General features: G+C 45.7%; 1 protein-coding gene and 1 pseudogene across 1 annotated transcript; both read right to left on the bottom strand.

Annotated features, from left to right (window-relative positions):
- Positions 1 to 533: 533 nt before the first annotated feature.
- FUT10 (fucosyltransferase 10) lies at positions 534 to 22366 on the bottom strand. Its single transcript, XM_054986197.1, has 5 exons — positions 22327 to 22366; positions 18771 to 19098; positions 11066 to 11360; positions 5086 to 5921; positions 534 to 1465 (listed from the first exon to the last, which is right to left on the bottom strand). The coding sequence occupies exons 2-5, from the start codon at positions 18849 to 18851 to the stop codon at positions 1223 to 1225; spliced, it is 1455 nt and encodes a 484-aa protein (XP_054842172.1). The 5' UTR covers positions 18852 to 19098; positions 22327 to 22366; the 3' UTR covers positions 534 to 1222.
- A 3809-nt stretch (positions 22367 to 26175) lies between these two features.
- LOC129334258 (ferritin heavy chain-like) lies at positions 26176 to 26726 on the bottom strand (annotated as a pseudogene).
- Positions 26727 to 27556: the final 830 nt, after the last annotated feature.

Raw genomic sequence — 27556 nt, forward strand, 5'->3', positions numbered from 1 at the left:
GACCGGCTCCAGGTCAGCGGATAAACATCATAGGCTGAACGTGGATCTGAACCTGGGCCTTACCCATCCTAATCCAGCGCTCTAACCACTACATCACACGGGCATATATCTGACACCATGCAGCCGTAAATGATACAAGTCCTCTAAAAGGGGGTGAATGGTATTCCTGCCTACATGCATCTCGGCAGAGATAACTTATTCCTCTAGTGCAAATTCCTGCATGATTAGAGCAGCACAGTTAGGGTCCCTTGGCGCTCAGAAAACCTCTACAAAGCAGTATGCAGATCAGGAAAAAGATGTGGCTCTTTCCAGGGCTTTTTTTCTGGGAAAAGAGGTGGTAGAAGTCAGTGGGTTGCCTTCGGAGAAAATGGTCACATGGCTGGTGGCCCCGCCCCCTGATCTCCAGACAGAGGGGAGTTGAGATTGCCCTCTGCGCCGCTCAGCGGCGCAGAGGGCAATCTCAACTCCCCTCTGTCTGGAGATCAGGGGGCGGGGCCACCAGCCATGTGACCATTTTCAAGAGGTTCCCGAACTCCGTTCCACCGCATTCCTGCTGAAAAAAGCCCTGGCTCTTTCTCTCCCCAGTGATCCTCCCCAGATCAGCAACGTCAGTATGGAAAGAAACCATACCAATTACACAGACAGTGGCTCTACTGTACAGGTGTTACCAGCAGTTTGAATACTATAAAGCAGCCCTTGCAGGCTTCGGGTGAGGCATATTCTCTGAGACCCCCTTCACATACATCTCTCCCAAGGTGGTTGCAGCTGCCCCTTTGCCGGACTCTGTTCAGGGAAAGGCTTCTGCCCATAGGGTTTGGCTTTCCAGCAGTTTGGGATGTTTGGTCCTGTGGGAGGTCCATTGCTTGGATAGTTTATAGACACGCTGTTTAGCTGAACCACGTGGACCGATGTCTTTCCAAGTGACTTGGAAGCAATTTCCAGGGCAGGAGCAGATGCAATGCAAAATATAAAATGGAGACCGGGTGCTTGTGCTCCAGTATTAATTATGCTCATAATTTATACTAAGTATTAGTATAAAAACATATCAGATTTCAACCTGACTGGAGTGTTTCTACTCTGGATTAGTATTCACTAATACCACATTTCCTCTTCGTATATCCTGTGGCAAAAACCACTTCTTACCATATTAAGGCCATCTTCAGACAACAGCTTATCCTACAAGATCTTTTGCAAACTGGTTTTCCCTCCCTCTCTCATGAAGTCAAAGGCCTCTGGTGTTCCTTCCCTTGAACACCAGAGTCCAAAATTCCTGAGCCGTGAAATTTCGGTTCCTTTCGACCAGCTGCCTCAAGGCCTTCGCTTCTCTCTTGGACTGCTCGAAACTTGGTATCCACATGTCTTGCAGAGGTGTTCTGTGACTATTTGAAGATGAAAAAACGAATGCTTCAGGTCTGGGGCAGCTCAGGTGGCTAGCTTCCGCATTCCACTTTCTTGGTAACATTCCCTGGCAAAGGACAAAGAAATGTTATGCAAGTGTTATTAATCAGCAGGCAGTATGGAAGATATGGGGACTAAAATTGGGGACTAAGAGTACAAATACAATAAATACATACATTTATAAACGTTGTATTGTCGAAGGCTTTCACGGCCGGAGAACGATGGTTGTTGTGGGTTTTCTGGGCTGTATTGCCGTGGTCTTGGCATTGTAGTTCCTGACGTTTCGCCAGCAGCTGTGACCACGGCAGTACAGCCCAGAAAACCCACAACAAACATTTATAAACATTTTCTGTTTTTCCTGTGTGCACTCTCTCCCCCTGCCCCCTCCATCTCCCTCCCCCTTTTCTTAAAGAAAAGGTAAAAAAGGGGCATTTTGTCACTGGCGCCACACACTTTTCCTAGCAATAGCTCTGAGGAAGACTTGGATCAAACTTCACTTCATTCAAGGGCTATCCAAAGAGCCCGCTGGCTGCTACGCTTTACCATTACTGATGGTGATGGTAGAGAGTGCCCTCAAATCACAGCTGTCTTACGGCGCCCCCAGAAGGGTTTTCATGCCAAGAGATTAACGGAGGCGGTTTGCCATTGCCTGCCTCTGCAGCCCTGGTCTTCATTGGAGGTCTCCCATCCAATTACTAACCAAGACCAACTCAGCTTCTGAGAACTGATGAGATCAGGCTCATCTGAGCAATCAAAGTCAGGGTACCATTACTGTTGCTGCTTCCAATATAAATACAATATTAAGCATACAAAACAAACAAATAAGAATTAAAAATAATAGGTCCTACTAATTTTTAAAATGGAAAGTTAAAATTCAGAAAAGACTAGCCAGTGGGCATTAGAACTTTAGCATGGATTTTCAAAGCTACTAAAATATATTCAACCGCAGCTTCCGTGGATCAAACTGTATTTGGCACATTCTCATCTTTTGAAGTTGCACTCAATACACATTATTATAAAGCATTTACTTAAGTGACCTTGTGGTATCTCTGTTAATAAACTACTGTATATACATATAACTGTAACTGTTGTCTGTGGTGTGTTTGCCAGTTTAAGTCAGTGAGTCACAGGTAAAGGTAAAGGTAGTCCCTTGTGCAAGCACCAAGTCATTACTGAGCCATGGGGGGACAATGCATCACATTTTCTTGGCAGACTTTTTGTTACGCGGTGGTTTGCCATTGCCTTCACCAGGCATCTACACTTTACCCCCAGGAAACTGGGTGCTCATTTTAGCGACCTCGGAAGGATGGAAGGCTGAGTCAACCTTGGGCTGGGTACCTGAACCTGACTTCCGCTAAAATCAAACTCAGGTTGTGAGCACAGCTTGGGCTGCAGTACTGCTGCTTACCACTCTGCACCACCTCAGATGACAATATATTTTTAGCTATGATATTTACTTGAAAACAAAACATTACCCTGGGACCAGAGCATTTTTTCAGCTGGAACGCGGTGGAACAGAGTTCCAGAATCTCTTGAAAATGGTCACGTGGCTGGTGGCCCCGCCCCCTGATCTCCAGACAGAGGGGAGTTTAGATTGCCCTCCGCGCCGGCAATCTAAACTCCCCTCTGCCTGGAGATCAGGGGGCGGGGCCACCAGCCATGTGACCATTTTCTCCGAGAGCAACCCACTGAGTTCCAACACCTCTTTTCCCAGAAAAAAAGCCCTGCCTGGGACTATGTTGTGACCCGGCTCCTAAACCCCCCAACATCTGAATTTATAAGACTTGGAGCCGTAAACAACATTTCAAAGAACAAGTTACTAAGTTCCAATTCTAGGGCCTTTTGGAGTTTAAATCCAGCCACCCAAAAGTACTTTCCTCTCTCAGGGGTCCGCAGTGGAGAAGAAACAGTGCAATCTGCAACCAATCAACTGCTCTACAATATGAAACTGAAGGACAGTTCCTTTAAATTCCCTGCAATAACTCAGCGTGTCCTCAGGCCCTCTTAGAAGATGTCAGGACTGAGGTCTAGGTCTACCACAAGAACCATCAGAGTTGCACTTGAGAGTTCCCTGCTGTGAATTCAATTAACAGGTGCACAAAGCCAGATTTGGATCTGGGGCAGAAGGGCAGAGTGCTTATGCCTTTCTCCCGTATCAGTTCATGTGGAATGCCACAGGGCAAATAGTACCCTACTGGCCAGCTCTGGGTTGGGGAAATGTCACAGGGAGAAGGCTGAAGCTCCTTCTCCTTATGTTCCACAGTCCCCGTCTGAATCGGGCCATGTACACCTGGGATTTGAGTTCCCAGAGGGAAACTCACAAATGCACACAGATCACATGAACCTGGGGTAAAAAGTGACATGTACTTAGGACCTGAGTCAGTTAAATTCCCGTAGCAGATCACCATCTGCCATTGTTGAGAGCCCAAGTCTGTCTCTGTGGCCCAAAACTATATTCCAGAAAGTTGGTACCTAGGGCTCCCAGGTGCCCGCCAGTGGTGGGCAAACTCCCAGGGTTTGCCACCTCGTCTGCCAACCCACCGTGGTTGGCGGGAGGTGGCAAGCTCCTGGAGGTTGCCCGCCACCAGCAGGCAGTTCAGGAATGCGCACCATGCGCGTGCTCCAAACAGGCGTGGCAACGTCACTTCCAGAAATGATGTCATTGCACCAGCCACGGGAGCGTTTCTGTGCTTCATTTGGGGCCAATTTGAGCCCCAAACAGGCCAAATTGACTCCGCACAGAGTGTGGGAGCGCTCCCTTGTGCACTTCCGGAAGTGATGTTATCACGCAAGCACCGAAGACGACCTCACCATGGGCACGAGGTAAGTGCCAGGCCCCCCACTTCCTGCCAGGAGGGTATAGGGACCTGGCGACCCTATTGGTACCTGACTGGCCTGACTTGGTGCCCTATGGGTTCCTAGCCTGGCTGGAATCAAGAAGTCAAATTTATAAATTACCTTTATTTCTCTCCTTTTTTTTTTGAAATTTTATTGGTGAGTGGAAAAACAAAAGAAAATTTTCGAAATTTAACACATATAATCCCATTTTCCCCTTACTCTGTCCCCCCCTTCCCCCCCTATTGACTTCCAACAGCTTTCCAACCCTTAACCCTTCTTATTACTTAAATCTATTTCATTTATATTTTCCTACCAACTTTGAATCGTAATATCTCTTACTCTAAGCACATTCTTATTCTTTTACATAAACTCTATCAAACATACTATCAATATAGTATATCTCACATCAATATAACAACAATATAGTATAATGTATAACAGGGATCACACTATCTCTTACTTTAGACTTATTCTGTTTCTTTTCTTTTAGGCATATACTCCATCAAATACACTATCAATATAGTATATATTATAGTAATATATTATATATATATTGTATGCTATGCCACCAATGTAGCACAGCACACAACACCACATAGCACATCCACATAATATGTTATGATGTAAAGTCCGATCCACTAACCCGTTTTTTTATGTTATATATCATATATAGTATACCTCATTGAGATATCTATTTACCCCTTCTCATTATCTCATATATTCAATGTACAATTCCCTTAAATATTATATTAGCTTAGATTATAATTACATCCCCCCTAAATGGTAAGATCCCTTCTCTCTTCTCATTGCAACATTGTTTTTTTAAAAATTTCCAAACTGCCACAGTACCTTTATTTCTCTCCTGATGTTCTGCCACACTTTATTACACACCATGCACTCAAAAGCATCGATATAATTGTCCTTCGTGATATCCTGCACTCCCCACGTGCGCTCTTTCATAGCAGTGAGCAACAGTTCATTGGAGATGCAGCCTTTTAATTTCCATTCGAGGTAGGCCTCGTATTCCTTGTCGTCTGTATCCAAAGCCTTGAGGTACACTGCGAGCTCCCTGGGATGTGAAAAACCTGCCACCAGGATAGCACTTTTATTGCTGGGAAGCCAGTCTGCGATGCTGGGAGAGCCGTAATAAACGGGAACCACTCCCAGCTTCAGTGGTCTCCAGAGTTTTTCCGTGACATAGTCCTCACAAACGGCATTCTCAAAAGCCAAGACAAATTTGTACTGAGCAAGTATCTCGTAGAAATTATCACTGTCCATGAATGCCGGATTATTGAGATGCTCCGGAAGGTCTCTGTTATGCAAACAGGCTCCGTACGAGTCCACCTCAATGTGAGTCATCAGCTCCTTCACGTAGCTGTCCCTGTCCGAGGGGGGGTCACAGTCCGACTGCACGTAGACAAGCGGAGCGAGCCGCTTCCTCAAGCTGTTCTTCTTTTGCAAAGGGGTCATGTACCTCAGTGACTGTAGCGCCTCGATACTTTCGAGGTACTGGGTTGTGAGCGGTAAGTGTGAACGGCGGTTGAAAGTGGCTGTGTAGTTGAACAAGGTGATAGCTGGTCTCTGGAAGAGCTTGTAGTTATTTTTGGGTGACTCTTCATGGAAAAGGGCCCAGTCGTGGTGCTCCTTACGGGGAAGAGGCAAGCCATCTATACTGAAGTCTGTACCTAGATGTTAAGAAATGGCATTTCTCTCACCACGTATTTGCATAAAAACAAGGACATCTACAAAAAAATTCTGAAGACTTTTGAGAATGCTTCCTAAAATGGTATGAATAGCATTAGCTACTAATTGCTTGCTTATGCTTATGCTTCTGCCTATCCCTGTCTCTGATTGTAGACTATTATTATTTCTAATGCCAATAAAGGTAATTGATTGATTGACTAATTGATTGATTGAATAGCATTAGGTGAACCAAACTTTAGGATAGCTGCCAAAAACACTCTTATGCTTACTTCTTCAATGACATGCCCTGATCTGGATAGCCCAGGTGAGCCTGATCTCATCAGATCTCAGAAGCTAAACAGGGTCAACCTTGGTAAGTACTTGGATGGGAGACCTCCAATGAAGACCAGGGTTGCAGAGGCAGGCAATGGCAAACCACCTCTGTTAGTCTCTTGCTATGAAAACTCCCATTCTCCACCAACATTACACCTTGGTGACATAAAACTATCTGAATTATATAGAGCTATAAAGACCACGTGATCAGTGCACCTCTACAAAATCCAGATTTTTATACATGACTGAGTTGATGTGGAAGCAGAACACAGTATGGATGTGGGACCAAATGACAAGAGGGAGGTTGGCTACCATGCCTTATGAGAATCAAGGCTAAGGTTATAGAATAATAATAATAATAATAATAATAATAATAATAATAATAATAATAGTAACATTTAATTTATATACCATCTTTCAGGACAACTTAACTCTCACTCAGAGCAGTTTACAAAGTGTGTTATTATTATTCCCACAACAATCACCCTGTGAGGCGGGTGGGGCTGAGAGAGCTCTGAAAGAGCTGTGGCTGACCCAAGGTCACCCAGCTGGCTTCAAGCGGAGGAGTGGGGAATCAAACCCTGTTCTCCAGATTAGAGTCCCGCACTCTTAACTACTACACCAAACTGCCTTGTTTGATTGTATACGCATTGTCTAGGGAGTAAACTCCCTACAAATTCAGTTGAACTTTCTTTTGAATAAACCTGTATGGAATCAGAATATGTATGCAAATGCAATCAGTGAGACCTATGAGAAAAGGTGATTAAGGGGACTATCCATGAAATAACTGAATGATACGATTGCTCTGTAGATTTTGTTTATTTGTGGGTTTCATAAAATCTTGTTGCAAGATGATAAAACACTTTGATATGTGCCCTTAAACATATCAAAGTCTGATTTATCCTAATAGACACACACGATAAAACTTGTTTCCTCAGACTTCCAGAGATCAGGTTATCTATGCAATGAATATATATGTGGCTCTGGATTATGAAGAGAATATTCTTCAGACAGGTATTATTTTTTATTACCAGTCTGGAGATTAAGAAAGCCAAGTCTGTGCTCGACAAACACAACAGCTCCTTTGGAGCCCGGTCAAATTGACAGCAGAAATAATTCAACATAAAAATCACCAGCTCCCAGGGAATTATGAAACAGGGTTAGAAATCTTAAATTACTAAATTGCAATTGTAATCATCTACTAGACTTTGGAACTGCAATCATGAAGGCCATAAGGTTTTTCCCCCCCACCTCTCCTGGTGGGAGGTGGTGCCCCTGGTACCACATGCGCACACGCAAAGTGCGCGCACACTCCTGGGACCATGCAATGATGTCACTTTGGGTCAGTTGGAACAAGGGGGGAGTTTTTTTAAAGTTTAAATCGCCCTAGGTGAAAATGGTCACCTGGCCGGTGGCCCCACCCCTGATCTCCGACGTGGCGCGGAGGGCAATCTCAACTCCCCTCTGTCTGGAGATCAGGGGGCGGGGCCATTGGCCATGTGACCATTTTCTAGAGGTGCCGGAACTCCGTTCCACTGCATTCCAGCTGAAAAAAAGCCCTGGTGATAAGAATATGCTCCAGACCCGAATAAGATGGAGAGGAATGAAAGGGTCTTTTAAAGGCATAATAGAATTTCAATTATGGGCAGGTTTCAACATTTTAGACAGGAAATCTGTCATATGTGACAGTGAAGAAAGAGTGATGGGTTATTCTAAGGTAGGCCTGTTGTACTGCATGTGTTTGCTAAGAGTTTTAATGAAGGAAGCCAATACCACTGATGCAGACAGAAATTTTAACTTATGGTGGTCAAAAATTTATTTTATTTATTTTTTCAATTTATATACCGCCCATCCCCAGGGGCTCTGGGCGGTGAACGGTTAAAATCGATAAAAACAAAAACTAAAATCAATATATAAATAATAAAACAAATTAACAAGGTGCAGTGGTGGGGAGAACCTTCCCCACCCCAAAGGTGGGAGGCCGACATGGCACCGCCCCCTTCAATCACCAAACGCCTGGCGGAACAGCTCTGTCTTACAGGCCCAGCGGAACGATAATATGTCCCGCTGGGCCCGGGTTTCCATTGACAGAGCGTTCCACCAGGCTGGGGCCAGGACTGAAAAGGCCCTGGCCCTGGTTGAAGCGAGGCAGGCTTCCTTAGGGCCGGGGACCACGAGTAAATATTTATTCGCTGATCGAAGCGATCTCCGGGGAATGTACAGGGAGAGGTGGTCCCGAAGATATGCCGGTCCCAACCCACTCAGGGCTTTAAAGGTAAGAACCAACACTTTGAACCTGATTCGGAATTCAACCGGAAGCCAGTGCAGCTGGCACAGGACAGGTGTGATGTGTGACTGGTAAGGTATACCAGTCAGGACCCATGCCGCCGCATTCTGGACCAGTTGTAGTTTCCAGATCAGGCCCAGGGGTAGCCCAGCGTAGAGTGAGTTACAGTAATCTAGCCTGGAGGTGACCGTTGCATGGATGTTAAGACACTGGAAAAATGTCAAAATGTTAAGACACTTGCTATGTTCCAGAAATCCACTTGCCAGCTCACAATGAATTCCTTCTGAGAGTAAGAGAGAAACTAGAATATGATAGTTAGGGAATATGCATGTGGAACATTCCCCTTAACAGAAATACATATATATTGGGTTGTTGTAAGCAAACAATGGGTTTTATGATGATTGATTTCAGTGGGGTAATAACCTAGTTCTAAACACTTCATGTAGAAGTACAAATTATGAACACCTAAGGATTGCAATCCAGCCAGAAATTGCAGCAAGTGTGCCGAGAGATTTTTTCCTCCACCTGCAACTTCATCAACTCTTCTGTTGAGTCAAAATTATTTTTTAAACTCGAGAGGAGGAGTGTTTAAAAACAGCTAAGCAATTGGACAGAAGGGGCTCTTGACTGCACGGAGCCTGGGCATTTAGCATCAAGGCGTCTGAAAAAGCCACCCTCCGGGCCAAAAGTGACATGAAAGTTTGTTTCACTGAAATAATTGGGACTTTAATATCGTGTGATGATGTACTGAATTTAACACTCGCTGTAAATCAGCTCAAATGGAGGCTCTCGGCCCAAGCATAATTATGCAGGAAACAAGCGTTCTTTTTGTCGTGAAAATCAGGTCAGCTTTGATTTCTTTCCTATTCATTCTTTTTCATTCATGAATCCCGATTAAGGCCACGAACTCTTCAATGGGCTTTCAGTCAAATGAGATCCGCTGCTATTAGGAGACGAAGGCTTCATCTTCCATGGAAGACGTGGCTCTCCTGCATTCCTCTTTCTTGCCCTGGCTCTTCCTGACCCTGGCGGGATAAGTACCGGGGTCATAGGGTTGGAATAAAGGCAACCCAGCATGCCTGAGCCCTTGAGGTTAGCTGGTCACTTGCTAATGGGGAAGACTATCCTTTAGATTAGGCTTCTCTCTATTCTACTACAAGGTGTACAAGTGAAGGGTTTGTTTTTTTTACAATATACTAGTCTGGAAAATTTGATTCCATGCTTTACTGCAGGGGTCATAGAAAAAGAACTGGAGGAACTCAATAGCGTAACTCATTAGCATATGCCACACCCCTTGACATCACTGGAAGTGTGTCATTAGCATGACTGATTTGCATATGCCACACCCCCTGACGTCACCTATCTTGGCTGTTTTGGAGCTAATCCTGGCCATTCAGGGCCGAAATTGGGCCCAGAATGGCAAAAAGGGGCTGAAAATGGCTGAAAAGGGGCCCAAAATAGTTAGGATCAAGCCGCTGCTGAGCGGGAAAGTGATCCACCACCCATCAGAGCCCCCGATCTGGGCCGTTTCGGTCCCAATACAGGCAGAAACGGGCCCAAAATGGCCCAGAGTCAGGTGGGCGAGGCCACCTGACATGTGACTGCCTTGGGGAACTGCCGGAACTGCATTCCTGTGCGTTCCCCTTGAAAATGAGCCCTGCTTTACTGACTGTGCAACTCAGCTAGACTAACTAACAAGTATCTCCAACACATGGAACTTGTACGGAGGGACAGCAGGTTGGAGGGGCGGGGCTAGAGTCAGAAATAGCTCCTCTTTCCTCTTCCTCTTCCACATACATACAGCTAGGCTAAAGGGGAGGAGTCAAGTTCGTTCCCTGTCCTTTCTTAGTCCAGCCCAGACACTCTCACTGCCTTTCCCCTGTGCAGTCCGTGCAACCTTAGGAATGATCTTTCCGGGGGGAGCTGCAGCGATGGAGGAAACTTTTCCACCCAGACATGGCAGGATATTGCCCATTATCTTGCAATCTGACCTATCTCACAGGGTTAAAAAGAGAATTCCACACATGCCAACAAATTATGAAATCGTGATTTTTGTCTTCAGTGATTTCAAATCCAAGCTCCCGGTTGGCTGAACCTTCGGGAGGGCTGAGGAGGGCCTGGAAGCGTCTCCTCTTCCAAACTGGGCTGCCGCACATGACTGGATCCCTTCTTCCTCTCACTTACGAAACTGCAACCAAAAGACATTCACCTGAAGGCGGGCTTCCCCAATCACAAATTAAGCCTTTCCTGGTAGCCTTGAACTCTGGTGCTTGTCAATTAAGCACTACTAATTAAGCACTCTGGCGCTTGTCGAGTAAGGAAGGGATGGGTGGCGACGAGAAAACAGCCAAAAGACCAAAGCATCTCACTGGCACATTGAGGCCTCCACTTTCCCCTCCTTAAAAGACAGCTCCTAAGATTTTCTGTTGCATTTTTCAAAATGTGCCTCTGAACTGCTGAACGACACAAAAGAAAAAGGAAGAAGACATTCGGCATCTTGAAAAATAAAGCAAGCCAGCTTCTTACCGTAGAAGAGAAATGCTTTCGTCATAGGATTGTCCTGATAAGTCCTGTTGATAGTAAAGAAGCAGGCATCTCGACCGCACTGACCAAGCCGCCCAGTCTCTCCTGTCAGTGGCGACCACCAAACCAAGACAGGGTAGCTGTCTTTATTCACCATTGTCTTTGTGGCGCTGGAAGAATCTGGTTTCTTTACCAACAAGCTTGCATATTTCTGCCGTTCTTCCTCTTCGGGTGCACCCCTTTGTGAAACCACGCTTTTTGTCTCCATCCTTTCAGACTTCCCAAGTTCTACAACCACCTTTTGGAAATGAAGAAAAATCCAGTATTATCAAATATGACACCACCTTGACTGCGAGATTCAGAAAGGAGGATCCTGACAGATAGAGATGGTTTGGAGAATGATCAGTCAGATGTCATCATCAGTCAGAGTCTCTCAACATGAGACATCTTACATGAGGATGCTCAAGTGTAGGGAGACGCACTGCTAGCTGGGAAGCGTAGTTTAAAAGGACAGAGCTGAAGGCTCTTCAATTTCACCTCTCTACAGTCAGCAATGATCTCTCCTCAAGAGGGCTTGTTAATTTCCTCTCCGCTTCCCCACAGGCTCTGTCAAGAGAAGAGGAAATTAACAAACCCACTGAGGAGTGATCTTTGCTGGCTCTGTAGAGAGGTGAAATTGACAGAGACTTCTGCTCACTCTCTTTAAACTAGGCTTCCCGGCTAACATTGCATCTCTCTACACTTGAGCGTACTAGCGTTAAGACGTCTCATGTAGAGAGACTCAGAGTTGCACTGTTTTCCTAATCGCCACCTACACACTAACCATGGTTGTCCAGATCAATAAATAGGTCAGATAATTGATTCCATTTTGAAATGACTCATCCATAAAGAACTGCTGAAACCTGGCAATCTTTAGGAACGCTGCCAGGACAGAGCACTATGCCAGGCATTGCAGAAAATAACTTGCCTAAAGAATCTAGTCCTTTGCTACCTTTTAGCCTTTAGTCATTTTTAGACCTTTTTTTCCTTTTTCAATTGGGTAAGCCGCATTTGCCATTTGGGAATAATAACAGCCTATCTGTCAGAGTTGTTGGAAGGATTACAGTCCAATAACGTATACGAAGCATTCTAAACATTGAAAGAACTATATAAGGGGGCAGGGGGGTGGGTGGGAATGGAACAGAAGGGGAAAACCCCAACCTGAATATCAAGCCAGGAAGGTTGAGCAACAGGAAAAAATATATCAAACATGTAGAACTATTTATTGCACAGTGCACAGATTCATACAATTAAAAATACCATATCTGAAATACCTTTAAAAACTCAAGAACATGGTATACACCAATCACAAAAACTCATTAATAGTGTTTACACTTGTATAAGGACCAAAGACCAAACGTGTTTCAGCTCTGGGGTCCTTCACTGGTCAAAATTATTATTTATTTTATTTCATTTATAGTCCGTTTTCCTGGAAAACAGGCTCAGAGCAGATTCACAACATATAAATACATATGATAAAACATATAATAAAACATCAGTAGCAATCACACGATTAAAATACTGCACTAAAACTGTCCCAGGCGGCTCACATTACACCCCCACATCTCAAAAGCACCCAAGGTCTGCGAACAGGATGGCTAAGATTTAAAGCACAGGTCACGCACATAAAACTAACTTTATAGCATAAAAATAAAAATATTTCTTTTTCTGGCCAGGCAGGTTGTATATGAGTCATTAGAAAAGCACAGCTCCAAAAAGTAGGAACAAATCTTTTAGGAGCCTAACTCATCAAGGATGGTAACAAAAAGCTAGCATTCTGTCCTGGGCTATAGAGGAATCCCCAGTGTGTGTTCATGTGCAAACTAGATACCCCCAGGCCCAGCGCCTCTTTCTATTCAGGTATTTGAAAACAAAGGGTTGCAGGATTTAGAGAACGTTTTAAAAACCCACCAAACCCTATTGGTCTAATTTAAACTGTTTAAAAAGGGCATCGCTAAAAGAACACATCAGCTTCATTATAAAAGAAGCTGATAAGCAGGGAGCAATTGTTATATAAAACAGGATGGATTATGAATCAGAGGGGTGTATAAATTATTAAAGATTCTTTCCTTTGCACCATTTGCTGTATTTTCTTCTCTCATCTGATTATAGTCCGGTTGTTTGAACTACTTTCTTATGCTTTGAGCTGTCAGCTTATAAACCAGCCATTGCAGCTCTGCACACATGAGCGAAGGAACCTTTCTGCAGCATTATCCCACTGAACATATCCACACAAGCTGAACATTTAACAGCAGCTCTAAGTAAGACATATCACAATTCCTAGTTTGCTAATTCCATTGTGCGCACCTGGTGTAACAGCATATCAATAATGCTCGTGTTTATCCAATTTTCTTTTTAACAAACGATGTTATGGATTGGATCCAACAAGTTTTTCTGCTCAGAGAACGGAAGGAAGAATCCTCTTTGACCACTTATAAAGGTTATTGAGAATCACGAGACCTACACATACAAAACCCATGTGGAATGGTGGCTGAAATATGGAAGGAAATTAGGTGAGATTGAATGAAAAAGCTGGCTAGGTCCAACCCTATATGTTTTCTTCCACTGCCATGAACTAGCCTACTATATAAAAGGCAAACCATATTGCCGACGACTCACTTTTTATCCCCGTGCATGCTCAGAATGCAGAACGTGGGGATAAGAAGTGAGTGGGGCAAAACCATTTGACTCCCCACCGCACGGCAAAGGTGTGCAGGGCCAAGTTTCATCGCCCAATAAGGTTGCCTCAGGGGGTCATCGGTGGTCAGCAGGTGGAAGGGGAGAAAGTGAAGAAGGACGGAGTACTGGGCTTCAGATTATGTCAGAAGCGCTTGGGAGTGAGAGGCGGAGGTTGAGAATGAATGCTGGAGGGGAGACACAAAAGAAGCCCCCTTTTAAAAGCCTGTTGTAATTTAGTGACAGTCCCTTAAAGCCCTTCCAGCTCTACCTTCTTTGAACGTGAAGCTACGCCGGACTCAGCCACTGGGCCTTCCGTAGTGGCGCAGGAAGCCATGGAAACTGCCATCCAAGCTTTCCATCTGGTTGCTAGGAAACGCGAGAGACCGGTAAAGAACGGAGGGTAAAGTGGGAGGAGAAGGAGGAGGGGCCCCCTTGATGGTGGAGCCTCCATGGCCAGGGGCAGTCTACCTGGGGAGGCAACAGCCAGGGAAAGCCTTGGCCTATTTGTGCCCTTGCGTGTGGGCCCTTTGGGGAAGCAGGATCTTGCAGGATTGCCAACCTGCAGGTGGGGACTGGAGATCTAGCAGAATCCCCCAATCTCCTGGCATCCTAGATCAGTAACCCTGGAGGAAACAGATGCTATGGAGGACGACTTTATGGCATTTAGGACAGCCATCTCCTGGAAATTCCTGGAGATTTGGAGGGTGGAGCCTAGGGAGGGCAGGGTTTGGGTGGGGAAGGACCTCTGCAGCGTATAATGCTTAGGGTTGCCAGCCTCCAGGTGGTGGCTGGAGATCTCCCAGAATTCCAGCTGATCTCCAGGCCATAGAGGTTAGTTCCCCTGGAGAAAATGACTGCTTTGGAGGTAATTATATGACGTTATACCCTAATGAGGCACTTCCCCTCCCCAACCCCACTCTACAGGCTCCACCCCCCCTCAAATCTCCAGGAATTTCCCAACCTGGAGCTGGCAATCCTAGAATCTTCCCACTGAAGCAGCCATTTTTTCCAGGGGAACTAATGCCTGTGGTTTCTGGAGACCTATTGTAATGGATAAGGGATTTTTGGAAAAGGATCACATGATATACTTTAATTTTTATAAAATGTATAAACATTTAAGTTGGTCCTGCCTGACACCATTATCAAAACAATGTCATCTTTATTTTTATTACACTGTATTTATTTTATTTGTTTATTTTATTCAGCCTATTCCTTGTCCTTCCCACAAGCAGGCTCAGGGCAGCTTGCAACAAAAATATACAATTAAAACATCATAACAGCATAAAACCAATTAAGAGTTAAAATCCAGGTGCTTCTGAACAATACCAGGCTACTGCGAAACTACTATGAAACCTGGTTGTTGTGGTTGTTGTGTTGTCCCGGTTGTTTCCGGGCTGTACTGCCGTGGTCTTGGCATTGTAGTTCCTGACGTTTCGCCAGCAGCTGTGGCTGGCATCTTCAGAGGTGTAGCACCAAAAGACAGAGATCACTCAGTGTCACAGTGTGGAAAAGATGTGACACTGAGAGATCTCCGTCTTTTGGTGCTACACCTCTGAAGATGCCAGCCACAGCTGCTGGCAAAACGTCAGGAACTACAATGCCAAGACCACGGCAATACAGCCTGGAAAATCCACAACAACCATCGTTCTCCGGCCGTGAAAGCCTTCGACAATACTATGAAACCACTGCCTGGGGCCATGACATAGGCCCAAGGCGGTTGCAGAGGAGGGCATGGCAGTCAGAAATAGAACTGTATTGTTCTATTGCAGTAGAAAAGAGCAAAAGTTCAGTAGTACCTATAAAACTAACCAACGGGGCCAGAATGGGCCACTGCTGGGTGCAGAAGTGCGGCAGGGCACCTGCCACCCCCACTGCAATGCTCCCTGCCTGCAGTGGCTCAATCTGGCCCCAAGGGGCTGGAACAGGCCGCTACCAGGCGCACAAGCCCACCAGGGCGCCTGGCACCATCCCTCGGCAGCACTCCCCATTTGCAGTGGCCCGATCCAGCCCCAATGGGGGGCATGAGCCTAGCGCCACCACCACCCCGGTGCTCCTCACCTGCAGCGGCCCAATCCAGACCCAATGGCGCCCAACTGCTGTGCTGGGAAGGGGGCAATGCCAGGCCCAGCAGCCCTGCCCTCCCCCCGACTAGACTGGGGTGCAGCAGAGGTGGCAACACCTGGCCCGCCTGCCCTTTCTAGAGCCTGTTGTATTTTTTTCCCCCCACAACAGGCTTTGTTACTAGTTTACTTATAAATCTGTATGAGTAGCTGCCACACTCCCAATACATGCCGTGACCTTGTGTGAACTGAGCAACAGGTGTTTTTTACATGCTTACATGTGTATTTCAGGATTCTGGCTCATGTGCATTGCAGCTGTACGCACATGCAAAAGGCACAAGTCGCCCTGCTCAGACATCACGGCATCTGTACCCAGGGCTTTTTTTCAGCTGGAATGTGGTGGAATGGAGTTCCGGTACCTCTTGAAAATGATCACATGGCTGATGGCCCCACCTCCTGATCTCCAGACAGAGGGGAGTTGAGATTGCCCTGCATGCCTGGGCACGGAGGGCAATCTAAACTCCCCTCTGCCTGGAAATCAGGGGGCGGGGCCACCAGCCATGTGACCATTTTCGCCGAGGGTGATTTAAACTTTAAAAAACTCCCTTGTTCTAGCTGACCCAAAGTGATGTCACTGTGAGGTTCAGGGAGCATGCGCGCACTTTGTGCGCGTGCATGTGGTACCAGGGGCACCACCTCCTACCAGGAATTGCCCCCTGTGCTGGCAACCCACTGAGTTCCACCGCCTCTTTTCCCAGAAAAAGAGCCCCATCTGTATCCATCTGTCACCGGCCACCCTGTCCCATGGGCTTGTTTAGGCTGAATGGGTGGTCCAATACCTGCACGGCTGTTTTATAGTACTGTATTGTTGGTTACTGATTTTATAATTTATGCTGCCCAGTTTTAATACTGGATACTTTATATTGTTGTGCCCTGCTCTAAGCCCACTTGCGGGGAGAGCGGAATATAAATTCAATAAAATAAAATAAAATAATGGCAACTGTGTGTATCAGGAACGTTGCAGGTGGTGTATGCTCCAGATGTGGTTGCTGGGATCCTGTATGTCTGGGTGCCACTAACCTTTCAACATAGCCTGAATTATACTTAAAATCTTGTAACAATGTGGACTATTTTTGCCTTTCTTACATACTTGCATATGGTTTCCAAGTTTACTTACCCATTTGAACTATAACTCTCTAAATCACATTTGAAGAGCTTCTTAATTTACTGCTTATTCTTAATAAAGAGCCAAAGCTAGTGGGAGCACTTTTCATAGGACTATATAAAATTCACCGTATCATTTTCACACTGTAACATGTATAATTTTCTGCATGTTAAATGGAAGGCAAATGATCACAGATCTGCCTGGCCTTTCCCATGGCATCTGCTCAACACCTAACAAGAGGAGCCAAGGTGGAACGTGACAAAACAGTTCACTATCATGTGAATGCCACTGCTATACACATCCCCATAAAGACACACTCCACTTGCTTCCCCCAAAGCAGTTTACAACGTTGGTTTCCCTTCCTCCATTTTACAGAATCATAGAGTCATAAGGTTGGAAGGGTCATCTTGTCCAACCCCCTGTACAATACAGGGAATTCACAACTTTGTCGATTGATTTGTAGGCCATTCTGGGCCCTTTGTAGTTGTCTTCTTGTTATGTTACACTTTTTTCTCTTGTTCTATCTTTTAACTTTTCTACAATAAAAATAAAAAATTAAAAAAAAAGAAATTCACAACGACCTAACCCCCCTGCTCCTGCACACACATAACCAGTAGCAGGGGTCATTTTGTAGAAAAAGAGCTGGAGGAACTCATTAGCATAGCTCATTAGCATATGCCACGCCTCTTGCCATCACCGGAAGTGTGTCATTAGTATAACTGATTTGCAAATGCCGCACCCCCTGACATCACCTATTCTGGCTGTTTTGGACGCAATCCTGGCCATTCAGGGCCGAAAGTGGGCCCAAAATGGCAAAAAGGGGCTCAAAATGGCTGAAAAGGGGCCCAAAATGGTTAGGATCGGGGCTGCTGCTGAGTGGGAGAGTGATCCACCACCTGTCAGAGGCCCAGTCCAGGCCATTTCGGCCCCAATTCAGACCGAAACGGACCCAAAATGGCTGAAAGTCAGGTGGGTGGGGCCACCTGACATGTGACCTCTTTGGGGAACTGCCGGAACAGTGTTCCTGCGTGTTCCCCCTCGAAATAAGCCCTGACCAGTAGCCCCTGCTCCATGCCCTGAAGATGGCAAAACATCGTCAAGATCCCTAGCCAAACCGGTCTGGGGGAAATTGCTTCCTGACTCCTTATAACAACAATCCTGTGAGGTAAGTTAAGCTGAGGGAGTGTGTGTGTGACTGGCCCAAGATCACTTAGCAAGCTTTCAAGACAGAGAGGGGATTCACACCTGGGTCTCTCAGATCCTAGTCCAACAGTCTAACGACAACCCCCTCTCTGGCAGTTATTATGTATCAGTGTCATCTTTTCCATAAAAAATCTGCAATGGAAGAATAGTTCAATGGGAGTACAGATTTGAGGGTATGAAGTTGTGACCTGGAGAAGAGATGAGTAAATAGGAGCTTGGAACACAGGTAAAGGATAACTAGGGGAAGGAGAAAGAGGGCAAATGAAACCTTCTCCCTTCTATTATGAAGCTTTCCTGGTGATGACATTGGCTGATTCCGCACACGTTGGATAATGCACTTTCAATGCACTTTATCAATCATTTGAGGTGGATTTTTTGTTCCGCACACAAAAAAATCCATTCCAAATGATCTATAAAGAGGATTTGAAGTGCATTATCCAACGCGTGTGGAATCACTCAGTGTCCACGCCCACTTCCTCCCACCCTTTCAATCGCTACAAACCCCAACCATATTCCATCCCTCTATCATTTTTCAACTTGCTGTCCGGAAGATATGTGATACCTGTAGAGTGACAAGAAGGAAAAAAAAGGCCATCACGCAGGAGCATAATGCCCAAAATCTCTTCTTCCTGATCGCATTCATTCCTTAACTTTCACGCATGAAAAGTATGCATTCGCGGCTCAGGTTTACTTTGGATGCTCCACATCAGGAAGTGTCCCACAGAAGTTCTCCTCTAAGTTGTGGTCCTTTGCAGTGGCCACCGGTGGCAAAGATTTGATGTCATCAAAGGCAGAGATCCAAATCTGAAACCAAAGAGTGGATTTCTGATCTTCTGTTAACAGCGAGGCAGATTCTTGAGCTCAGGTGTTCTTGGAGGTGAATGCGTCAGCTAAATCAAAACACATAGTTCTGGGTTATATTTTTGAGACTTTAGTCCCGCCTGGGCATATATTAGTCATAATGATCAGGGCTGCCTGCGTTCCATGATACTTTGCAAGAATAAAAACAACATGGAATTTTGGGGGGGAAGTCAGAAAATCTGAGTTTTCTTTGTTGCAAGAAGGGACTTTATCCTTGCAAAATAAGTATACTTAAGTAAGCAAGTATGTAAATTCTCTTAATTTACATAAAGTACAAAACTTACAGAATTCAGAATGTGGTGCAAACCCTGAGTTCACTTTCTCTTTTTAAATTGATGCTGCCTGAGTTTGACCGCTGGGTCTATCAAAGTTAGCGTTTTCTACTCTGACTGGCAGCATCTCTGTGGTGAACATTTTTCCCCACATCTATTTCTTTCTTCTGCTAGGGATGCCATGGATTGAACAGGGGGCATTCCATGCCCAAACCACATGTTCTACCTCTGAGAGATCCCTCTATAGCCATAATTACAGCACAAAGTATAGTCAGTCCTGGTTATCGTTGTTAAGTCCAGGGCTTTTTTTCAGCAGGAACACAGTGGAAAGGAGTTCCGGCACCTCTTGAAAATGGTCACATGGCTGGTGGCCCCACCCCCTGATCTCCAGACAGAGGGGAGTTGAGATTGCCCTCCATGCCACATGGCGCAGAGGGCAATCTAAACTCCCCTCTGTCTGGAGATCAGGGGGGGCGGGGCCACCGGCCATGTGACCATTTTCACTGAGGGTGATTTAAACTTTAAAAAATTCCCCCCTTGTTCCAGCTGACCCAAAGTGACATCATTGCATGGTCCCAGGAGCGTGTGCACACTTTGCGTATGCACATGTGGCACCAGGGGCACCTCCTCCCAACAGGAGCTGCCCCCTGTGCTGGCAACCCACTGAGTTCCACCACCTCTTTTTCCCAGAAAAAAAGCTCTGGTTAAGGCATATATAGGAACTAGGGTGGCCAGTTCTGGGTTGGGAACTGCTGGGAGATTTGGGGGATAAACATTGGAGAGGGTGGGGTTTAGGGAGGGGCAGGACTTCAGTAGGGTATAACGGCACAGAGCCCATCCTCAAAGCAGCCATTTTCTCCAGGGGAACTGATCTCTGTAGACTGGAGTTCAGTTTTAATTCCAGGAGCTCTCTAGCCACCACCTGGAAGCTGTCAACCCTAACCTGATGTTATCCTTGGTTAAGGCTAACAAGGTTCCCCATTTAACACAGCAGCGCAGCAGAGGGGAGAATTTGTGTCTGGAAGCGCTCCAATGTTTTTTATTTGTTTGTTTGTTTATAGTCCACCTTTCTCACTGAGACTCAAGATGGATTACATAGTGTGAGATTAGTACAACTGGTGGCAAGGACATTTCCATAAACAATGTCATAGGATTTTACAAAGACATAGCATTAGCAAGCATCCAGTACAGAGTTGAAGAATTGCTGAAACAGAACATAATCAGTTCTAGGACTGACATTAGACCACATGAAGCGCAGGCAGCTCATAGGAGCACATATTTAAAGCAACAAGATAGTATGTAAGGCAACACAGGGGTGAAGTCTATGATCCCTAACTCATTAGCGAAGCATCTGAGACCCCCTCCCTACAATACTTCCCTCCTATCTGAGTAAAAAGACTTTTTGAATAATTCAGTTTCGCATTGTTTGCGGAAAGCCAGGAGAGTGGGGGCTCTCCTGACCTCCTCAGCCAGGCCGTTCCACAGGGTAGGGGCCACCACAGAGAAAGCCCATGTGCGGGCTGCTGTTGATTTTGCCCATGTGCACGCTGGCACCTGTAAGAGTACCTGTTCAGATGAGCGAAGCTGCCATGGAGGGACACAGGGAGAAAGGCAGCCCCGTAGATATGCTGGGCCAAGGCCATGAAGAGCTTTGTATGTAATAACCAATACCTTGAACTGAGCACGGTAACCGATAGGTAGCGAACGGAGCGACTGTAGGATAGGAGTGATGTTCATGCTCCTGCTAACAGTCAAGTTTGCAGCATTTTGCACCAACTGGGGTCTCCTAGTTAACTTACGTAGATGGGAGACCTATATATAGTGCATTACAATAGTCAAGTTTTGATGTTATCATAGCATGGGTCCAGGTCAGCCATGTCAAGGTAAGAAGCCATCTTCTAGGCTAGAGTGAGACTGTAGTAAGCATTTTTTGCGGCTGCCTTAACTTGTTTTTCTAGTAGTAGTGATGGATCCGGCATAACCCCTAGGCTCTTAACGAGTAACTGCTGCCAAACAACCCAAAAACCATCAGGCAAAACTTTTCCTTATATGCAGATGTGGGGCCACCAGGGGAGGGCTCCACCTCCAGACTGTGCCATCCTTCGCTCAGGCACAGCCTTCTCAATTTACTTAAGCTGAGAAGGGAGGAACTCAGTTTAGGATGGCCCCATAAACCCCTTTGCATACAGTCCTTCAAAGTCCAGCCAGCCTCCTTTTACACCGGCTGCTACTAGGAGCTCTTCCTATTCAAATGGGGAAATTGCCAGCTTTTTCTTTAACTGGTCCCACCTAGGGTTGCCAGCTCTTTGTTGGGAAATTCCTGGAGATCTGGGGGTGAAACCTGGAGAAAGTGGGGTTTGGGGAGGGAAAGGACCTTGGCATGGCATAATTCCATAGTCTACCCCCCTCCCCCAAGTAGCCATTTTCTCCAGGTGAACTGATCTCTGTGGCCTGAAGACCAACTGTAATTCCGGGAGATCTCCAGCCACTACCTGGAGGCTGGCAACCCTACCCCCCAGCACAATTAATTGGAGGGCCTTTTCCCGGCATGTGGATAAAATAATGTGTGCGTGTGTGTTTGCTCACAAGAGCAGGGCCAGTTATAGAAGAGAGGTCTCTTCGTCAGATGCATCAGACGAAGAGACCTGTGGTTCCCGAAAGCTTACAATCAAGTTGGTTATTCTTAAAGGTGCTACTGGACTCTTTACTATTTTGCAGCCACAGACGAACACGGCTAACTCCTCTGGATCTAGTAACAGAAGAGGGGCCGATGCTGGTCGAAGGGGGTTGCATTCGACCCTCCGCCTTTTGGTTTTCGCTTTGCACGGTCTCTCAATGGTCCTTTGCCTATCACGGCCTCACTGAAACAGAACTTCGGACGAGGACGAACAATGCAGTCCTTTAAAGAGGCAGCCGGGGCTTTCCCTCTTTCTTAGTGCTGCAGCAGATCTACCTGCGTGCGCGTCGAAAGAACGGCATACTCACCCTCCCTCCCAGGAACCAGTTTCCTCTTGCTGGGTGTTGCTAAGCTGTTTTTACTTTCAGTTTGTACATTTGTCCCCTCCGGATTTTCAAGAGTGGGGCAAGACCTGGAGCGGATTCCAGATTGGCCACGTCAAGACTTTTATCTGGGAGCCGCAGTCCATAGAAATCCGCGCTCCGGGATTTCGAGAATCCCGTTTGGGGAAAACAAGGGAGAAAGCAGCAATGGGCAACATTTTGCATTTTTGCAAAGTTTGGCTCGTTACGTTTATAGGTTTTATTGAAATCGTCGCTTCGTGGAAACCCCCACGAGGAGATCTCGGGGTGTGTGTGTGTGGGAATCCTTCACAACGTAAACAAATTAAAGAGGAAATCAGGTTTTTGGAATTGTTTCAGGCATCTGATTGAAAGAGTGCATTAAAGCCGGGGCTTGCTGTTCTCTAGACGGGCGGGATTACTGCTGCATTATGCTAAAGCGAGTTGCCCATTTGAGAACGAGCTGCATCAGGGAAAAAATACGCAAAAGGAGCATGCAACCCCATTGAACAGACCCAATTTGCCAGGTCTGCGGACGGATGCTAGGTGAACTGAACAGGTCATGCAATGATCGTGCTGAGCGTGTCTCTATTTTTTTTTTTAACCTTGCCTTCCCAAAGTTCAAGGCAGTTTTTATTTTTTTTAAAAAAACCATGCAAGTAGAATGACACATAATACACAATCTTTTAAAAAACCAACAAATTTAGCAACCAGTCAAAAATATTAAAGACAGGTCTGTTCAGAGCCAGTGGCGTAGGGGTTAGGCTAGGATCTTGAAGCCCTTCATTGGCAGGTTTGCTTGTAAGAAACAACCTGTTGGAACTGAGCATTTTGACAGACTTTGTATTTATATGCATGTTGTTATACATGTGTTGTGTGGACTCTATTCCATGCATTGGGGCTACATGCGTGCAGATGGATAGTCCCTAGTATTTTTGGAGTATATATATTGGAATACTTGCCTTGCACTTTTTGCACTCGTTGCATTGGCACTTGAATTAAAATTGCATTATTGTTATTATCTATCAGGTTTCTGTAGACCGTTTGGACCTTGTTTGGCAATATTTTGTTTGAAACCTGTCCCTACTTGTTTGTGATACCTAGGATCTTGAAGCACCAGGTTCACGTCCCTGCTGTGCTAGAGGGCTTTTTTTCAGCTGGAACGCGGTGGAACGGAGTTCCAGCACCTCTTGAAAATGGTCACATGGCTGATGGCCCCGCCCCCTGATCTCCAGACAGAGGGGAGTTGAGATATCTCAACTCCCCTCTGTCTGGAGATCAGGGGGCGGGGCCACCAGCCATGTGACCATTTTCTCCAAGGGCAACCCACTGAGTTCCACCACCTCTTTTCCCAGAAAAAAAAGCCTTGCTAGACTGGGCGACCTTAGGCCCGTCACTCTCCACCTAACCTATCTCACAGGAGTGTTGTGCAGTTGACTTGTACTGTGATGGCTTCATGCAGAAGGAGGTCCGCTCTGTAAAAGCTGTCAGTTGGCCTATTGCATCACGTCTGGGTTGGGGAATTCCTAGAAATCTTAGGGGTGAGGCCTGGAGGTTTGGGAGGGGAGGGTCTTCAGTGGGGTTTAATGTCACAGAGTTCACTCTCCAAAGCAGCCATTTTCTCCCGGGGAGCTGACCTCTGTCCCCTGAAGATCAGGAGCAGAGCAAGTGGCAATGCCCGCTCTCCTTCACTTGGCCGGGATCAGGCACAGAGGAAGTGGCCATGCCTGCCCCCGCCTCTGCCTTCGTCTGGCTATTATCAGTGATGGAGGAGGAGGGAATGCCCACCTGCCCGCCCTTCCCTTTCTAGAGCCCATTGTATTTTTCTCCCACAATGGGCTTTGTTGCTAGTAATATATTGACCTACTGTTGTAACAATGCATGCAGCAGATTAACTGAATTCCCAGCTTTCATTTTTTTTAAAAGTCTCTAACCCCTTCCCTTGCTGAGATATAAGGAAAAGGGCATATCTTCATAATGGAACTGGCTAGGCAGTTACTTTTTTAAAAAATGAAAGCTGGGAATTCAGAGAATCTGCTGCATGTATCTTTTCAACAGTAGGCCAATCTAATGCTATGAAAATTACGATTAAAAAGCTAGAAAATAAAACTAGGGGGAAGGACGGTGGGGGGAAGGAGTGGTTCGATGATTATGAATCTCCTGACATTGAAAAGAGGGTTAGAGTTGGTGGAGTTGGACAGGACAAACAAAACTGAAAGAAACCTTACATATGAGGAAAAATGGACTGAAAATTGGCTTCTAGAAAAAGATCAGGGTAAAAATGGTTTCAAAACAATCTGGAAAAAATAGGGGAAGTCAGAAAACCCGAAGCATAAACTACAGGCAAAAAAAAAATGCATTGGAAATCATGGGATAAATCAAAGCCATATGGGGCCAGAACGGATGGAAAAAGCCATGTAAAAAACCTCTAACAGGAATCCAAAACCAAAATCCATATAAGACCAACCAAAATGATGCCAGACTCTGTGTGAGCTTTTGAGTTCTCCAGAACTCTTCATCAAGCTGAATGTTTATAAAGGCGAGGAAGGGTAGAGAGACGTTTCAAGCTATATTCTTGAGGATTCTTGTCAGCGCCTGCTGTTGGGTCAAACTGGGGGGAAAAACCCAAAAGGGAATGATAATTCATAAATGATTTGTGACTAGGATTTGGAATTTCACTTTTCTTATGTAAGTTTGTGCCAATAAAAGGTTTATGATGGTATAAAACATTTTTGGCATTCGTCAGTATATTGTCATTTCCTTACATCGATATTTTTATTGATTTCAGAACTCATATACAACCTGCCTGGCCTGCAAAAGAGATAAATAAATGCAGCTGCAAAAAAGGTCTTCTCCTAACTCAGACTAACCTGGAAGATGGCCACCCACCTTGACACAGGTGACCTGGCCACCTGGATTCATGCCACAGTAACTTTGAGACTAGACCACTGTAATACACTCTACATAGGTCTCTCCTCAAAGTCAACTCAGAGACTCCAGTTGGTGCAGAACGCAACAGCTCAGTTATTACCAGGAGCTAGGCATACTCCATTCTGCAGTCACTCCACTGACTGCCCATCAGTTACTGGGAGCAATTTAAGGTCTTGGCTATCACATACAAAGATCTTCATAGACTTGGCCCCTCATATCTGTGGGACCCTCCCTCTCTCTACGCTCCACCACAACAGTTTCGCTCATCTGAACAGGGCCTTCTACAGATGCCACCTTGCAAAGGGGAAAAATCAACAGCTGCCCGTACACGTGCTTTCTCGGTGGTGGCCCCCCCTTTATGGAATGGCCTTCCTGAAGATGTCAGGAAAGCTCTCCCTCTCTTGGCTTTTTGCAAACTAAAACTGAATTATTCAAGAGGGCTTTTTTTCTCAAAAAATACGCCGATGGTGTAAGAAAGGGGTCAGAGAGATGTCTTGGTAAAGGGACGGGGACTTACATCTTCTACTATCTGATACCTTTAACAAGAGTGGGCATTAAGTTGTCCTGAAGGGCGGTATATAAATCGAATATTATTATTATTTAAGAGACTCTGGGGACTGAAAGTGGGACTCTCCGCATACCAGGCCGACGCTGTGCCGCTGACCCACAGCCCTTCGCCTCCCTCATGGTCCGTCATTCAGTTCTTGGGACTAGAGAGGGACACTGCGTGGTTGCTATTCTTTTTTTTTTTTTGGAACCAAGTCAGTTTATTGGGCATGAGGTGTGACACAAAAAAATTGATTTTTTTTTTTACAGTCATGGACAAAGAAACATGCATGGTCAAACAAAAAGCTCAAGTCCCAGTGAGGCAATAATGGAAGGATTTTAGTTCTCACTGTCACTTTCTCCCAAGGTGTCCTTGTCAAATAGATATTGTGCCATTCCAGATGTTGGCGCCCCCATCTTGCGCAGATTGGTCACATGATCACCTAGCTCCTTGACGGATTTGACCTGCTCGTCCAGATAGTGGGTTTCAAGGAAGTCATATAAATGGGGATCAATTTTGTCAGTTGCCAGTTTGTGCAGTTCCAACAGAGACCGGTTCACGTTTTTCTCCCAAGTGCAAAGCACACTCCGTTGCCACCAGCCCACTCTCCCAGTCATCACGATCTGGTTTCTTGATGTCCTGGAGGAAAATCCGACCACTCCCTCTGGTTCTGCAGCTTCATAAGCTTCTCTGCACGCTCTCGTTCCTCTCCGGACTGGTGCAAGAAGTACTTGGCAAAGTTCTTCAGAGCCACATCATCACGGTCAAAGAAGTAGGACATGCTGAGGTACATGCAGGATGTGTAAAGCTCTAGGTTGATCTGCCGGTTGATGGCCACTTCGCAGTCCTGATGGTAGTTCTGGCGGACCTGGGAAGGAGACGAAGCCATGGCAGCACGGCTATGTGAGCGGCAGTGGGGCTACTGGGTGGAGGTTTGGATCTGAGCGGGGCGTTCTGTCCAATCACTGTTGAAGCAGGACGCTCCGCAGCTCGGTCTCGCAGGTCGTTCTAAACCGTGGTTGCTATAACAACAACAACATTCGATTTATATACTGCCCTTCAGGGCGACTTAACACTCACTCAGAGTGGTTTACAAAGTATGTCATTATTATCCCCACAACAAAACACCCTGGGAGGTGGGTGGGGCTGAGAGAGCTCTGAGAGAGCTGTGACTGACCCAAGGTCACTTGGCTTCAAGTGGAGGAGTGGGGAATCAAACCCGGTTCTCCAGATTAGAGTCCCACGCTCTTAACCACTACACCAAACTGTCTTTTGACAGATAAAAAATCTGAATTGATTGAACGTGGATGTATGCATGTTATGACTTTGCTTACTTTACACTGTCTTGAGAGACTTTGTGGTGGAAAGGTGCTTAAATAAACATTCTAAAATAAAATCATTTAAATACACATTATTATAGAGATCCTTCTGTTTTTTCAGATTTGGATCTTACTATTCTGAATAGTTTGGTGTCGTTCGTAAACCTCCTTCCTGACACCATAAGCATAAGCATAAGCAGCATCAATCCCAAAAAAACAAATCAAGAAAACACACAACTTCTTTGTTGAGGATACTTTGTTTTTGTTCCTTGATACTGGCTGATGGCATGCGATTCTGATATGGTGTACAAACACGTTTCTTGACCTGTTCTGCCCTCCAAAGGAATCCCGCAGTTACTACAACCTCACCATGGGCCAGATACCACACAAATAAATAAAA

The sequence above is a fragment of the Eublepharis macularius genome, chromosome 8 (genome assembly GCF_028583425.1).
Source record: "Eublepharis macularius isolate TG4126 chromosome 8, MPM_Emac_v1.0, whole genome shotgun sequence".
NCBI classification, from domain to species: domain Eukaryota; kingdom Metazoa; phylum Chordata; class Lepidosauria; order Squamata; family Eublepharidae; genus Eublepharis; species Eublepharis macularius.